The following is a 16079-nucleotide window of genomic DNA, read 5'->3' as shown; positions in this document are numbered from 1 at the left end:
AGACTGGGAATGCGTGTATCAATATTATTATAATATTAATCAAATTATTATTATATTTTTATTAATTAATATTATATATATATATTGCAGCAAAAATATTGACATACTATGGTTTTTTCGATATTTCCTCCCACCCCTAATATTGATGCATCATAAATATGAATTTAGACTTTAGGAAAAAGATAAATTCAAATCTCATCACCATGGCATTATAAGGTTCTCTCTGGCAGATCATTAATAAAGCATTACTTTTCAAGAAATACTATCTCTGCTTATTAATTTAGTTTAAAAAAATTGGTGTAACAATATGTTGATGCTAGAGAAAGTTCAATTTTAGCTTTCTATAACATTTAATTAATGTTTTAGGATGAATATTTATTGTGGTTCAAAATAAGCCTGCGACACTATGCTAATATTTTATCCAGTGCAGATGTTCATTTTATGTAATTAATATGATCATATTTATTGAATTTTGTGTTTTATATGACTTTTTGAATTGTATTTATTGAATTATTTGTCCCATAAATGAAATTAAGTATTTGTCCTTTAAGGTTTAATATCAAATTTTAAGACTTTAAAAGAAAACAGACAATGCGCAAATAAGTTTAATAAACACTAAAAAATGTTTCACTGACTATACACAAATAAAAATATTTCACATTTAATATAAACATTTTTTAATAAACGTTTCTTTTTCAACAATGTAAAATTCAACATTTCAAATCTCAAAAACGCTTCTAAATCATAGCTTTTACACTCATCTTTTCAGTTCCAGGTTTCTTCTCAATTTTATGTGGTGTGGCATTATTTAGTCGCTTCTGATTTTGTGTTTCTTTTTGGTCTTTTCCACTGTCAATGGAGCTGTCTGACAAAACTGATTCTGATTAGTCCTCGTGCATGCATTCAAAATGCTGATTGGCTTACAGACAGAACCTTATAGAGCTAAGCTAGAGTTCGACTTTGTAGATAAGATTTTTTATTTAAAAAACAAAAAAGGTTTAAAATGTAAACAACTTATAAAAAACATCACATAATGTAAATAAGTTGTCATTTAATAAGAATATATGAATAACAGAACCTTATAATTCTAAGGTGACGAACTGTGTTTGCATATTATTGGATGTTAATTGACTAAATATTATAGTTTAAGTGCAACATTTTTAATCCCTAAATAAAACCGTGTTGATATAGCAACTTCCAACTTCACTATTATAAGTTTTACGATGATGTGGCCTGTTTTTATAAGTTGGAATTTCATAATTACGGCATGACAAGATCCCACCATTAAGCAGACACAGTTGAACGCAGAGAACTATTACGAACTATTATTCAAGAACACAGAACTAACCATTTATGTGGAGTTTCAAAGCATTTTGCTGCATAAATATCGTACAATAAAAATCGCAATATAACAATAATAATAATCGTAATATATAGTGCATCAAAAATGCCTATTTTCACCAATTTCGATTGTTGACCTAGTTGACTGTTGTTCTGAGTATTTAATTTCAACCAACCAACATGTTTCAAAATATCTTGTGTTCAACAGAAGTAAGAAACTCATAAAAGTGGGCAATCGAAAGTAGGGATGCACGATATATCGGCAGCCATATTGTTATCTTCTGATGTCGAAATCAGGCCGTTATAAGCCGATAGATTACATAATTGTACAGAACTGCCTGCCTCGCCCATGCGTAGGTCGAACTTGTTCAAACTTGTCCAGTGCACGATAATGGAGCTTTCCTCACATTGTTTATTTCCATTCTTTCTTTGTGTGGTATTGCTGTGCGTTAATAACTCAGAAAGTAACCATATTCATTATCACTGTAGATATGTTTGATAGAGTGTCATTATGCATTTCGGTTTAAATCGCCTCAGGAAAAAATATTACATGTAAATATATTAGCAGGACATGTGCTAAACAACGTGTTGGGTTGTTTGACTAATATGATTATTCGTTATTATCAACACATTGCTTGTCATGTGTTGTTGATGTGAGATTGTATTCAGTTCGATCATCATATTTATAATGATTATAACGAGTGCACGTGATGGCTATTACCACGCACACATAAAGAGCCGACAGAACTCTCACAGCACCCCAAAAAGCAGCAGGCGAGACGTGTGCCAGTCACTGAATCCAGCATAGGGGTTCTCAACCGTCCACCACATTCGATCTTAATATTATGCACTGTGCTTGTCATAAAGTCATCTGTGCTCAATGCTCAAGTGTTGTATTAAAATCTGACTCCGCTTTCTGTGCACGCGCTTCAAGCAGCAACAGCGGTTAAATTTCAATCTCACAGAGGTTTATCATGAACCTTTCATCGATCATTTTTCTTGCAATTAACAGCAAGAACGAACATAGAAGCGTTGTCTGATTGACAAGCAGCACCTACATGTGTTCAAAAGAATCTACAACGCCAAATGGGTCGAATTTATGCCACATTTTCTAAAGTAATACTATCTGTATTTAGCTTTTTGCTTTTATGGTGGCTCTGAACTGTCAAAACACCTCTCAAAATGCTTTTTCAGACATTAAACATTTGTACATTACTGTAACATGTTTTATTCAAGAAAGTTTGAGCTGGTATCAGTTCTTAGTTCTTCATTTTTATTTTATTTAAAAATATATATTTATTTTACTTGATTGTTAATTAAATCCCATTTTGTTATTTAACCTATTATTTTTATGCAGTCAAGTTTGCTATGTGAAGGAAATCATTTATGTTTGGCATGCTAACTCGTGAATATATTTATGTAATCACCTTACAATTTTTAAATTATTGGTTTTTTTTTCTTCTTTAAGTAGGCTATTCAGTTTATAAGATCAGTTCAAACTTTTATGAAGTTTTTAAAATAAAATCAGGTGTTCACTGTATAAAAATATAACATTTTGAAATATTTAACGGCTATAGTATATCGACTATCAACCTCCAAATCTTAAGAGTTATTGGTTATCGGCCAAAAAATCCAAATCGGTGCATCCCTAATCGAAAGTAAATCGTGAGGTAATTTTATTTTTTGCGCTAACTATCCTTTTAAGTTTATAATAACTTTTAAAAAATGTGTTATTAATTAATAAGCTAATTAACTAACTAATTAAACACATACAACAGAAAACTGATTTCGGGGTGACTATAATTTTTTATATAGTAACAATACATAAAATAATAAAGTAATTTAATTACTAACAAACAGCACTTTTTAACAGATAATAATCAGTATTTATTCAGTTAAAGAAATAAACATGGCCTGAAATGACATTTGAAGACTATAAACCAAGAATGTTCATGAAACACAGGGAAAGATGGGGCCAAATTGTAACTTTGGGTTTCCGGACTGTCAGCTTTTGCTGGAGAATAATGGCTTTGTAATAAGGCCAACCAAGCGAGACGGTGAACCCAATTACGCTGTCTCTGGCGAAACAAAAAGGGACAATTTAAGACAGGCACAGTGACAGAAAACAGCTAAAATGTTGCCCATCCACATCCGTCAAACTTCACAAAAGAACTTGAGCTGAAGCAGAACATTCCGGATGTTTAATCTGGACAAGACTCCAAATATAATTACTACAAATCAAGAGAAAATTCCCTTTTGCCTGGTCAACTGCTCCAATTTTGCTCCTCATTCTCCAGAAAACTGCCATGTTGTCAAATATGTATGTGGACATCATAGGAATATGTTGCAGCCCCACAGTTTCTATGGAGACTTGGCCATATATCAGCCTCTGACTCGCAGCTGTTCTCTGCTAATGGAAATCGTACCATGTGCTCGTGAAAAAAAACACTCCTATCGATTCCTATAACAGTTGATGGTTTCTCACTACATGCTGTAATCCAAGAGTCTCGCTTCACTGATTATACATCACATACCTGATGTGTTTCCTGCGCGATTACCTCTCGAGTGCTAAAATTACCCACAAACCCCCTTTAGCTCTTATAGGCTATGCTGGAATGTTGAAGTTTTAGGAAAAATGCGAAGAACGTCAGATTAAACCGCTTTCTAGAAATAATTTCATGCATAAATAGAAGTCGGTTAAAAATGATCATACACTCAAATTCTTGCATTAGCACAAAAATGAAGGAGCAAGGAAGAAGGCGGGACAATAGTATGGAGACATGAGCACTGTAAAAAGTGATTCTTTTACTCAAAAGCTAGTAAATAACTTTTTATAATTAAGCACATATTTTAAGGCAACAGTTTTACTTTACTCACTTTTTCTAAAGGTCCCTTGAAGTGATTTGAAATGTGCATTTTTATTCGATGTTTCACGCAATCTCAACAAAAATACGAAGAGAAGGTGGGACAAAGTAACCTTTCAAAAAACATGTGAAATAGCCCGTTTCCACTGAGTGGTACGGTACGGTTCGGTTTGGTACACTTTTATGGCCGTTTCCACTGTCAAAAAGCGTACCGAACCGTACCGTACCACTTTTTCGGCACCCTTTCGAAAGGGTACCAAAAAGGAAAAAGGGTTCCAAAAGGTGGAGCCACACGCGCAGCTGATCGCTATTGGTTTAGAGATTCGTCATTCGTTTATGCAACAAGCCAGAATGAAAACAAAAAACCAGCCATGTTTGAAATACACAGCGAGAGATTATAGCGGAATTATAAATACATATAATAACGAGCCATGGTCGATCTGGGCTCAAACAAACCTTGTCATCGTCTTGATGAACAGCCACAAAGCCAAGAAGAAGAGCAGATTTACCCTGTCCCCCGTAGTTTTTTAAGAGCCAGTCTGAGGCGCGAGCGGTTTCGCTTTCTTGCTAGCGCTCGCGCGCGTCTAACATTATATGATACCAGTGCTAAATCGATACTTTTAAAAAGGTACCGGTGCCAAAACAGTGCCTGAACCGATACTTTTTAGCCACAAGATCACTCCATGTATGTACATTGTTTTTTGACATTTTTCCCTCTTTTATTACAGGTGCCTTAGAATGAAAATATGGATATAAAGGCTTGACAAACCTTGAAATTACATACCGTGAGGCTCAAACACCATTGTTTCCTCATTCTCATGTAAATCCAGTAAGTTTAAACTCTCTGTGAAAAACAAACAGGCCAACTGGAACAAAATACCAATTGTTATGTTGCAAACGGACTCATTAATATGCATGACTCAGATTGCATTTGATTGGCCACAACATTTCTTAGTAATATTAAAACAATGGTAGTTTTAAGTTTACAACTCATTGTGTCATTTTTAAGTGTACAACTTGTTGTGTCCTGATTTTTAAGTTTATCTAAGCTTGTATTAAACATATTAATGTATGTGGGGCATTTATTATAAAAATTGGAGAGAACGTGCATTGGAGTGAATGAGCTTTGTGTAAAGCAAGCAGCCATGCACCTCAACTGTTCCCATGCATCACACACAAAATGCTGGATATACAGATTCAGCAACACCCCAAAGAGGTATGAATTCTGTATAAATGTATCTTTTGTTGGTTTATGTGTATATTGTTAAATATGCCACATTTGTTTGTAATAAGGCAACAAACACATGTAACCTGCTGAATTTGATCAACATTTATGCATTGTCATATTACTCAGCTCTTACTGTAATTCTTCTCGGGTGAAAAAACATCAGCAAACGTTATAAAAACCCCTGCTTATGCTATTGATATTAAATCCTTCCTGTTGCTTTCAGTTAAATCTTCAAAATACATCTTTTTCTCTCTTTTATTGAGTGTAATTATAAATCAGCCTATATTTTATCCACAATACAAACTCACAAGCATTAAAGGGGGAGCAGAGTTAGCTGCCTATGGATAGATTACTGGCTACTAATGTGAACCTCTTCTCCACTTGAGTTTAAACAATTGTCATATACATAGGTATGAATATACATGTAAATGTGACACTAGATGAACAGTATGTGCTTATGAACATGAGTTTATTCATATAATGATAGAAGTGTAATTGAGATTAATAAAAAGAGAATTACAAAAAAATAGATACACATTTCGCTTCTATTCTCTGACTCGTTCCTGACTAAAACATGAGCTCAGGGAGTTTAAATGAAGCGAGTTAAAAATAAAAGAGGTAGAAGCTAACGAAAATAGAGGACAATTACTCAAGGGCATCTTAATCAAGCTCATTTTCCCAGTTACTTGAGGACACCTCGGCCATTCAGAGGAAGAGGTGTTTTCCTCGTAAACAACCCCGCCCCTCCCCCCAATCATCAACATTTCACCTCGTCTATCAGAAATACAGGCACTTAATTACGCAGCAGCTTGGCAGCGAAGACACTCATTAAACACATCAGGAGGAGAAAAGCGAAACACTGTCAGTCTTATCCAACAGCCCCCACTTCACAGCCTCAACCTCAAGCAGTGATGACACTCATTATACGTGTCAAAGGGAGAGAAAAAAATGCAGACCACCTCATTCAACCCTAGAAGAGGGGAAAAAAAAATCAATCATATATAAGCACTCAATGAATGTTGATATGATGAGATTTCTTAGGCTGATTAACATATAAAAGACGAATAACTGAGATTCCATTTGAAAAAGCAGCTGGACGTTTTAGTAAAAGGGAAATGGTGTTTTACGGTGATATATGCTTTAATCTATCCTCTTTATAGCTCAATAAATGAGGCTTTATACGAGCTGACTCAGGTGGACTATAGTTCTCGGGTGGATAAGCAAAAAAGGGCTGAAATAAAGCCCACATTAAATTCCTGCTCCTACAAGAAAAAAACAAGCACTTTATCTGCCGCTCTGTTCTTTTAGTGTCTTAATAATAAAAAGATTAAATCAGTGCCAAGACAGTTATGAAAAATTATAGTTTTAATTACTGTGAACATGAAATCGAAATTGACTATTTGCTTTCATAATAAATCTGGCTTTAATGTGAACGCTTTACAGTAAATTACTCTTGTAAAGCAATTCTTTTTTGCATACTTTTATAAAATAAGTTGCTCATTTCCTAAATGTTTAGCCTATGGTTTTTGACTTATCACTTGTAACAAAATCCGATGCCATTCCAGTGATAGCGAAAGCGAACATCCATAATAAACACAGCGTGCCAAAATAAGACCTGACATGACGTAATCCAACACAAAACATGCCAATCAGAATTCTACTCTCCGCTCACGCATTCTCTGGAAATGGTAACGGACGACAGCTTAGAAATAGCATACAATGAACACCACCCATTGTGTTTCATGACTTCTGTGACTTTAAATGAAGCGAGTTAAAAATAAAAGAGGTAGAAGCTAACGAAAATAGAGGACAATTACTCAAGGGCATCTTAATCAAGCTCATTTTCCCAGTTACTTGAGGACACCTCGGCCATTCAGAGGAAGAGGTGTTTTCCTCGTAAACAACCCCGCCCCTCCCCCCAATCATCAACATTTCACCTCGTCTATCAGAAATACAGGCACTTAATTACGCAGCAGCTTGGCAGCGAAGACACTCATTAAACACATCAGGAGGAGAAAAGCGAAACACAGTTTTGTAGGACATCTGATATACAGGTGGATACTTTGCCGAAGTGTTTTATTGGCTAAACGTTAAGTGTAAAATCTACAACCCTTTCACATCTGCGTCAATAATTGTAGTTTAAAAACTCATAGACTTGTTAATGTGAATATTAAGCATTAATTTCTTGTAAATGCGGTTTTTGATGTAAGATACTTTTCAGCATAAGTAACTACTTGACACTTTGAAATGACGCTAAAGGAAGCAAAGATATATAATTTCACTTGATACAATTCCATCCTCGCATCTTTTCACTGGGTCCTGCCCTCGAATCATGAAGGATGAGCTAAGACGCAAGGAAAGCGAAAAGGGGAAACAAGCATCCACAAATAAGAATTGAGAAGCACCCAGAGAGACATCTGCATATTACTTCATGACCACAGACCAATGGCAGTTCCAACTACGAAGATGTAGTTTCGAAGAAAGTTTGTTCTAGCAAGCGGTTTCGAACTCCTCAAATGAACTTCATTTTGGCCTGATTTTGTGTAAAATTACACCACACCAGTTGGATCTTTGATTTCGTTGAAGTAAATCAGGGTTTTAATGGTCCTTGTGTGGGCTTAAGAGTTTGCTGAATCACATTTGATAAATCTGGATTGATGGTGCATCAAATATTTTGTGTCATCAAAGCTGAGGAGACAGATGGAGTGTGACAGTGTTCTGCTTGACCAGCTGAGAACAGTGACAGTGATCCACCTCCATGATCTTACAACTAAATGGATCATTAGACCAGTGTTTCCCAACCCTGTTCCTGCAGGCACACCAACAGTACATATTTTGGATGTCTCCCTTATTTAACCCATACATTTCAGGCTTTGGAGTATCTTCTAACATTCTAATGAGTTGATTTCTGGTGTTTTTGATTAGGAAGAGGTTGAAAATGTGTACTGTTGGTGTGGCTTCAGGAACAGGGTTGGGAAACACTGCATTAGACATCAATGAAAGATAACCCATTGGGCTCAGTGTTTATTCCCTTTGAACTAACTGAAAACATTCAGCCAGACTCACCTGTTTTTTATACCTAGGCAAAAGCATGCACACTTCTGTTGCATTCTTGACAAACTGACTAAATGGAGACCTCGCCTCCGTAATCTAACTTTAATGGGAGCCACCATTAGAAGTAATACATTGCCTGGTAACAAACCACAAATCATGCAGGCTGCTCCGTTATTGCATTTGGAACCTCGATCTATAAATAAACCCCAGAGCCCGGCAGAAGCGATACAGAGCTTTCCCACCGCTGTGAAGAATAGCAACAGGACGGACATGCAATCAGGTAAGAGTTCAACACCATAATAACACCTTAACACCTTTGATAAAGAAATTCCACTTTCACATTAAAAAATAGATATTTTTCAATGAGAATGTGTCAATGTCACATGACTAGATCAGTTTACACACTTCCTGCTTGAACATCTAGAAGATGTAAGAGGTGGAAATTTGATAACAGTTTATACCTGTCAACAATTGAATGTGAAAATAAGGGATAACCCTCATGCCCCATTATTATTATGTAAATGTGTCTGTTCAAATATAGTGTAAAGAATCTGTTTGAGCTCAGCGCAATAGCCTAGTGGTTTTTATATTTATTTCAAAGAGTTTTCATCCCTAAATAAAAAGAGCAGAACAGATTCACACTTAAGAGCAAGGAGCGTCCCCTGGTGGTTCAGCAGTATGAGGTGCGCAAAGGGAGGATCAGCTTTTTAATGTTTATTGCCAACCTTCATTGAAAGATTAAAAGTGAGACGGGAGAATACAGGAAAATATCTGTATGGGACGATAGCAGGATAAAATTGTAAAATACTAAAAGAACTGTGGGAAAAACGGGAGGGTTGACAGGTATGTAACAGTCGTAACCAGGGCCAGCGCATCCATATATGCGACCAAGTGAATAGTGAGGGCGGCGTCCGTTCCTCACTTTTATCCGCGACACCACCGGGGTTGAAGGCGGCGTGATTGTCGTTTGCCTAGACCACCAGTTCAGCTTGCTCCGTTTTTGAATTGTTATTAAGGAGTCTGAAAGCCGTGTTTTTTGAGCAAATCACCCGGGCAGAAAATAGCATCAATAATCCTTCCAAAGCAGAAAAGGATGTCAGACAGTACTGATTGGTTGATACACCTATAAAGCACACTAACTTTGTCCATTTTTAAGACACCAGCCTTTATCTAAGACAGTGGTTCCCAAAGTGAGGGTCACGGGACAATGACAGGGGGTCACTTGGTGATTTCCAAAATTCAAATAAATTTTATTAAACTATTAGAATTACCATATTTTAACCATAAACCACAGAAGACAAAAACAGTAGTTTTTAAAAGTAAAAACAACACGCAAACAAGAAAATCCGCCAGCCTTTACGTTTTGTTTATGTTAAATTACCAACACAGCAATAGCGTCAGCTGCAGCAGATTGATTTTATAGCACCAGGTTAAACTTTCTGACACCTTTATGGCACCTTTATTATACCTTATACAGCCCACAACTGTACATTGAGAATGATCTCTGATTGATGGTCTCCAAAATTAAACCAAGAATAAACTGAAGTGCTGAAAACATTGTGTCCACCAGTCTCTTTAGTTTAATAACGGTCTATAAAAATAATATGGTTGTTAGACTGTTGCACTTTTTCGTGTTGTCAATATGCTCATGTTTATATGTGCGCAACGTTTGTATATTTATATAACCACCTCTGAGGAATTTAGGGGTCGCGAGTCATTGGCATTGTTATTTTAGAGATTGCGGGCTTTAAATCTTTTGTCATTTTAGGGGCCTTAAAAAACAAGTTTAAATCTGTACATTTTCGAAAACAATATTGAAATAATACTGTTTTTTGTTTGCTTTGTTTTAGCAAGGTTGAGTCACCATTTACTGGTCTGGCATGTATCAGCATGTAGTTTGAATCTGCGTGAACAGAACATTGTCACGCAAATTGGTATTTGTAATTTAAACTGTGTTCATAATCAAATACACTGGTTTATAGCGTAAATAATTTTAGATTTGTTATTCTCCTAGCTTATAGAATCCAACTAATCAGAAGTCTTGCACATTTGCAGCAAATAACATAGCTCGCATAGCCTGCAAATAATAAAAGAATCTATCAAAAATGAAACTTTTTAAATACAGTGGTCCTGCGATAGGCGGAATCCGCAAAGTAGTCCGCTTTATTTTTTACAATTATGTGTATATGAATATATAAATACGCACCCAAAACCCAGAGCGTCCACTTTCACTCCCCTTCAAATCATATGTAAAGAATCTGTTTGAGAAACAGCGTCTATTTACACTATAGAGCGCGTCTGACAGTCATGCACTGCTATATAAACTGACTGTTTTGAGGATTGCACAGGAGGGGCAACAGCACCTGAAATGGAAATGAAAGGAATCCCGCCGTCATTCGCAGCAAATAACATAACTCGCATAGCCTGCAAATAATAAAAGAATTGATCAAAAATAAAACTTTTTAAATACCGTGGTCCCTCATTATTTGTGGGAGTTACGTTCTAAAATTAACCTGCGATAGGCGAAATCCGTAAAGTAGTCCGCTTTATTTTTTACAATTATTATAGATGTTTTAAGGCTGTAAAACCCCTCAATACACACTTTATACACTTTTATCAGACAGGCATTAACATTTTCAAACTTTTCTCTCTCGTTTGAACACTCTCAAAGTTCACACCTTCTTAGAAAAATAATCCCAGTATTATAGAATGAAACCAAAGATGAAAACCATTTTCTCTGCCTTTTGGGTGCTACCGCAGATGCCTATGACAGTGCAGAACTTTTCGTTGACATTGTGGGGAGAAAACTTGCAAAAATACAGTACAGTACACCATTTACACTGCTAGCGATCAAAGATTTATGTAAATTTGGCAAGCTGGATGCATTCTGTACTGTAGAGGTACAGATTGACAATGATCTAGAGTCAATCAGGACGCATAACACAAAGCGCTATAGAAAAAAAGTACATAAAATTTCACAGAAAAAATCTGCGAAACTGCATGGCTGCGAAAACTGAACAGCGTTATAGCGAGGGATCACTGTACAGTAATTATGAATAGCTTTCCCTGTGCTAAAAGGGCATACATTGAGTAAAACATATGCCAGAATAGTTGGTGGTTCATTCCGCTGTGGTAACCCCTGATAAATCAGCGACTAAGTTGAAGCAAAATGAATGAATGAAGGAATTTTAAATAGCCATCTACAGACAAAACTGCACAAAACAGCATGGCGACCTGAAACCCATCTGGTTCTAACCTAGGGTTGTCTGTCTTAGTATCGGCGTCAATACCTGACATCAATAAAAGGACACAGGGGCCATTAGCACATACAAATCCCAGGATCCACACTACAAATCCACAAATCAATGTGTTAAATAAAAAACAATACTAGAAATGCCAATTGTTTGCGTTCTCACTGTGTGATAGATCCATGCTAAACCAACATTATTAGGGGTTTAACTAACAGTAGAAACATTAATCTCCCCTGAATTCACGCCGTTAAACCTCAAATCCTTAAATCCTATTATTCCGTCCTCTCTTAAAGTGTATAATTTGCCTCGTCTCTTGCCGACCACCGTATTCAAAACGCCGTGGGCTGGTGTGAAGAGCTTCAAGGGCCTCTTTTGCCAGGAAAGCAAACCTCGTGCCGTTCAGGCTCATGATCAAAACACCATTTGTTCTGTATCGTTTTATAGACATTCTCCAGTTACACTGTGCTGAATCAGTATCTTACAAGAATACGAGGCACTTTGTCAGGCGCAAGATCGAATTAGACACTTTTATAGACTGATAATGTGCTCTGACAGATGCCATATTTCACTGGGATCAGAAAACAGGCGGCCTCCCGCTTGTTTAAAGAGCAGATCTTTGACCGTGGTGTTGCCATCACAACAAATAGCAGCTAAAATGTCACATCACCTTTACAGACATACCTAAATCACCCACAAACTGCTGTAGAGAGACCTCAAGTGCAGCGTTTCTTCCACCTGTTTGCTGCTTGCATGCCAGGTTATTAAAGCCCGTTGATCTTAATCAACGTCCCTTAGTTTTGCAAACAGGAAAGCTTGGAGGAAATTAAGTTAGATGCATTTTCTTTAGACAGTAAGAGATATTACAGTCATAGTTCTGTGTCCCAAATTACATTCAGTTAGCCTGAAGTAATGATACAAACATTATTCACCCTTATTAAGACGCATTTAAACACAAACCAGTCCAATTTGCTCACATTATGAGGCATAATAACGAAAAAAACATAGCATACCTGAGGTAACGCAGTGGCTCTATGGTCTCAGGTTCTTTCTCGTTGGAGCTGTGGTTCATCTTGATTGATTCGGCAGCGCTTATCTCTAGCAACAGTCACCCTCTTATTGCTCTTTCTATTCTCACTGTGTGTGCCCTGCTTCGGTCTACTGGCTTACTGGCTGATAAAGCCAGGCTCCACGCGTAGATCAGCTACTCTTGCTGGAAGTGTCAGCCAATTAAGAGGCAGGGAGACACCGGGAGTGCCGTCTGATTGGCTGAGCACCCCTGATGCTGGAGAGCTCAGTCAAGCATAAACTGCATCCCTTTCAGATGTAGCATCCTCAGTAGAGGAGTGTGAATGTGTCTATTTTGATTTGAACGCTTATTCATCATGGAGATGTTTTGGCACATTATCTGCGTAATACTACTGATCATGCATATATTCACGTGTTGAGCTGTTATTATGCAAGGTCTGAGGATTTTGAGAACAATATAATTTATAAGTCTTATAAACAGAGATGCTGCTAGCATACAAAGCCAGCAATATTATATTTTAAAGTGTTTAATCTTGTTATAAATATGCATGGTTTAGTCCATTTGCATTTGAAACGAGCAACAAGCAATGTTTTGCATAATGTAAGTGTTCTAAGATGGATTAATGGAGAGTGATATAAATTAACACCACACTGCCGTTTAGAGGTCATATCGTGTCTCTGCAGGCATAAAGTTCTTCTGTTGGGGAAATAAACGTAGTAAATTAGGCTTGAGTTCATTGAGATACATACCCAAACATGCAATAATTAAAGTAATGAAGAAAATTATTTCAGTACTCACCATAAACCTGATGAAAGTATCATATTATATGACGTCAAAATAATACCAAAAAAACTCGACAAAACGTACTCTTACTTAACAAATTGGTAATTATACTATTAAGGTATCTGTGAAAACGATTGTCGCTGATATTTAACGACTTTTTCCACGTTTTAAACGACTGAAGAACCATTTTGGTGGCTCTGAAATCCGATCACGTGGGGAAGACTGTAGCCCGCCTCAGACAAAATGAAAGACGTAAACGGTTGGTGTGATGGAAAGTCTTTAAAGGCAGTGTTGGGTAAAGTTACTTTAAAAGTAACATATTACAATGTTCACGGAAAGAAGGTCTCTGGTTCGAGCCTCGGCTGGATCTGTTGGCATTTCTGTGAGGAGTTTGCATGTTCTTCCCGTGTTCGCGTGGTTTTCCTCAGGGTGCTTCGGTGTTGTGCCGAGAAACACCCCTGCCGCAAAATGCAACCCCTCATAGACTTTCATTAGCATTCTCAGACTACGTTTAAAAAAAAAAAAAAAAATCAAAGGCCATAATTGATTAAAACGTAAAATTATTATTATGATGGATAAAGCAAGGACAAGAGATGAAACACATTTTAAAAGATTTACAAATAAATGTAAAATAATAATATTGACTGTAGTGTAGCCTAAAATTAGTTTTTTTAAACAGACATTTAGACTACGTGGAACACAAAATTGTTGCTGTTTTAAACTAAATCACACATTAAACAATTTAATCTCATCGATATTCTTTAAAGTCAATCTAATTATTTATTTATCTTCTGCAAGGGAAAGGTTCCGTTCGTGAAACTCACCTCAGTCACTCTCATTTGTGCTGTATTTATTAAGTAATTTTCATAATTAATTTCAGTTAATAGATGCACATTTAGAGAGGGTGCGCCTACCGGCACAACAGGTGTTTCCCCCAAATAACAAATACGTTTCTTTGTTATTTTTTTAAGGAAAGCAGGCTAATGTGAAGTTTTAATTTAATTGTTAATTTTTTTTATAGATTAAGATTGTAATTATTACTTTTTAACAATGTTTAAAAGTATGAAACAGTCAAATAGTGAGATCAGCTGCTACAGCAAACAATAAACATATGTATATGTGAATATAGACTAGTTATACTTTCCTATATATTTTATTCTATGGCAGAAACTGAAACTGAAACAGAAACTCATTTTCATCTATTACTGTGTTCTCATTAATCTGAACACAAGAGGACAACACTAAACGCAGGTGTAAATAGGGTCTAAAACAGTGAGCTTTTGAGCACTTACAGAGTCAAAAACAATTGAGTGGATTGATTTTATGGTGTAAACGCTCAAGTGATCAAATGTCTAATATTTGAGTGCTTGTTAATATCATGAACCAGGTTAAGCATCTCAGCTGACCACTTGATCAGATCGTTTAAAATGCTAATAAAAGGTGGAAATAGGTCCATGTTGTGCATTAATTGGGATTTAATAACTGATTGCAGAGAACAGGGGCCTAAATCACTGCTTCCACCATTCTTAACCTGTAGAATGATCTATGATGACATCATAGAATAGAATGCTTAAAGAACACAGTGGAATGTACATTCTTATGACATGGGTGAGGAATGCAGTGCAAACTCAAGCTATTCAGTTCTGCTGAGGTTGTAGTATACATCTGTTGAGACAATGTCTATTAACAACGTTTTGAAAGGCATGGGCTACAATTTCCTCACCTCAATTGGTGAAGGCTCTTTTTCTCGAGTCAAGCTCGCCACCTCACAGAAGCACTGCTGTAAGGTGGCCATCAAAATTGTAGACCGCTTGAGGGGCCCTGAGGATTTCATCCAAAAGTTTCTCCCAAGGGAACTTGCGGTTTTGAGACGGGTGAATCACGAGCACATCATCCGAATGTTCGAATGCATTGAGGTGGCTGGAAAGCGACTCTGCATCGTGATGGAGGCTGCGGAGAAAGATCTCCTTCAGAAGATACATGAGGTCAATCACATCCCGAAAGACCTAAGTAAAACCATGTTCGCGCAGATGGTCAGCGCTATCAACTACCTCCACCAAATGAACATTGTCCATCGGGACCTGAAGTGTGAAAACATACTGTTAACAGCCGATGAGCGAGTTAAGATTGCAGACTTCGGCTTTGCTCGATTCGTTGAAGACCCTTCAGAGCTCAGTCATACATTCTGTGGATCTCAGGCCTACACTCCACCGGAGGTCATCACAGGAACACCGTATGATCCAAAGAAGTATGACGTATGGAGCCTCGGGGTGGTTCTGTATGTCATGGTGACTGGAACAATGCCATACGATGACACCAACGTTAGACGACTTCGCCTTCTTCAGCAGAGGCCATTGGATTATCCAAGTAATGTCGCTGTTGAGGAACCATGCCGGGTTTTTATCAGAACTCTGCTCCAGATAAATCCTTCCACACGGCCAACTATTCAACAGGTGGCCGAACATTCTTGGCTGCAGAGCTAAAGCACAACAGCTAATAAAGCCATGTGTGGGATTACAAATGAATAAAAT

The 16079-nt window shown here is 36.9% G+C and overlaps 2 protein-coding genes across 2 annotated transcripts in view; one reads left to right on the top strand and one right to left on the bottom strand.

The window, feature by feature from the left end:
- yjefn3 (YjeF N-terminal domain containing 3) overlaps positions 1-13159 on the bottom strand; it is a 72159-nt gene extending 59000 nt beyond the window's left edge. Inside the window, exon 1 of the mRNA XM_056448384.1 lies at positions 12749-13159. Coding sequence (XP_056304359.1) covers positions 12749-12807 — 59 coding nt within the window. The 5' untranslated portion in view covers positions 12808-13159. The remainder of the gene's footprint in view (positions 1-12748) is intronic.
- Positions 13160-15224: 2065 nt separating this feature from the next.
- Positions 15225-16031, top strand: tssk6 (testis-specific serine kinase 6). The gene has a single exon (XM_056448568.1). The coding sequence runs from the start codon at positions 15225-15227 to the stop codon at positions 16029-16031; it is 807 nt and encodes a 268-aa protein (XP_056304543.1).
- Positions 16032-16079: the final 48 nt, after the last annotated feature.

Source organism: Danio aesculapii, chromosome 22 (genome assembly GCF_903798145.1).
Source record: "Danio aesculapii chromosome 22, fDanAes4.1, whole genome shotgun sequence".
Taxonomy (NCBI): Eukaryota; Metazoa; Chordata; class Actinopteri; order Cypriniformes; family Danionidae; genus Danio; species Danio aesculapii.
Note: the sequence above shows the minus strand (reverse complement) of the source record. Positions and strands in the feature narration are given on the sequence as shown.

What these genes read in the sequence shown, in the direction of transcription:
- tssk6 (XM_056448568.1), top strand. Translation starts at nt 15,225, where the DNA reads ATGTCTATTAACAACGTTTTGAAAGGCATGGGCTACAATTTCCTCACC.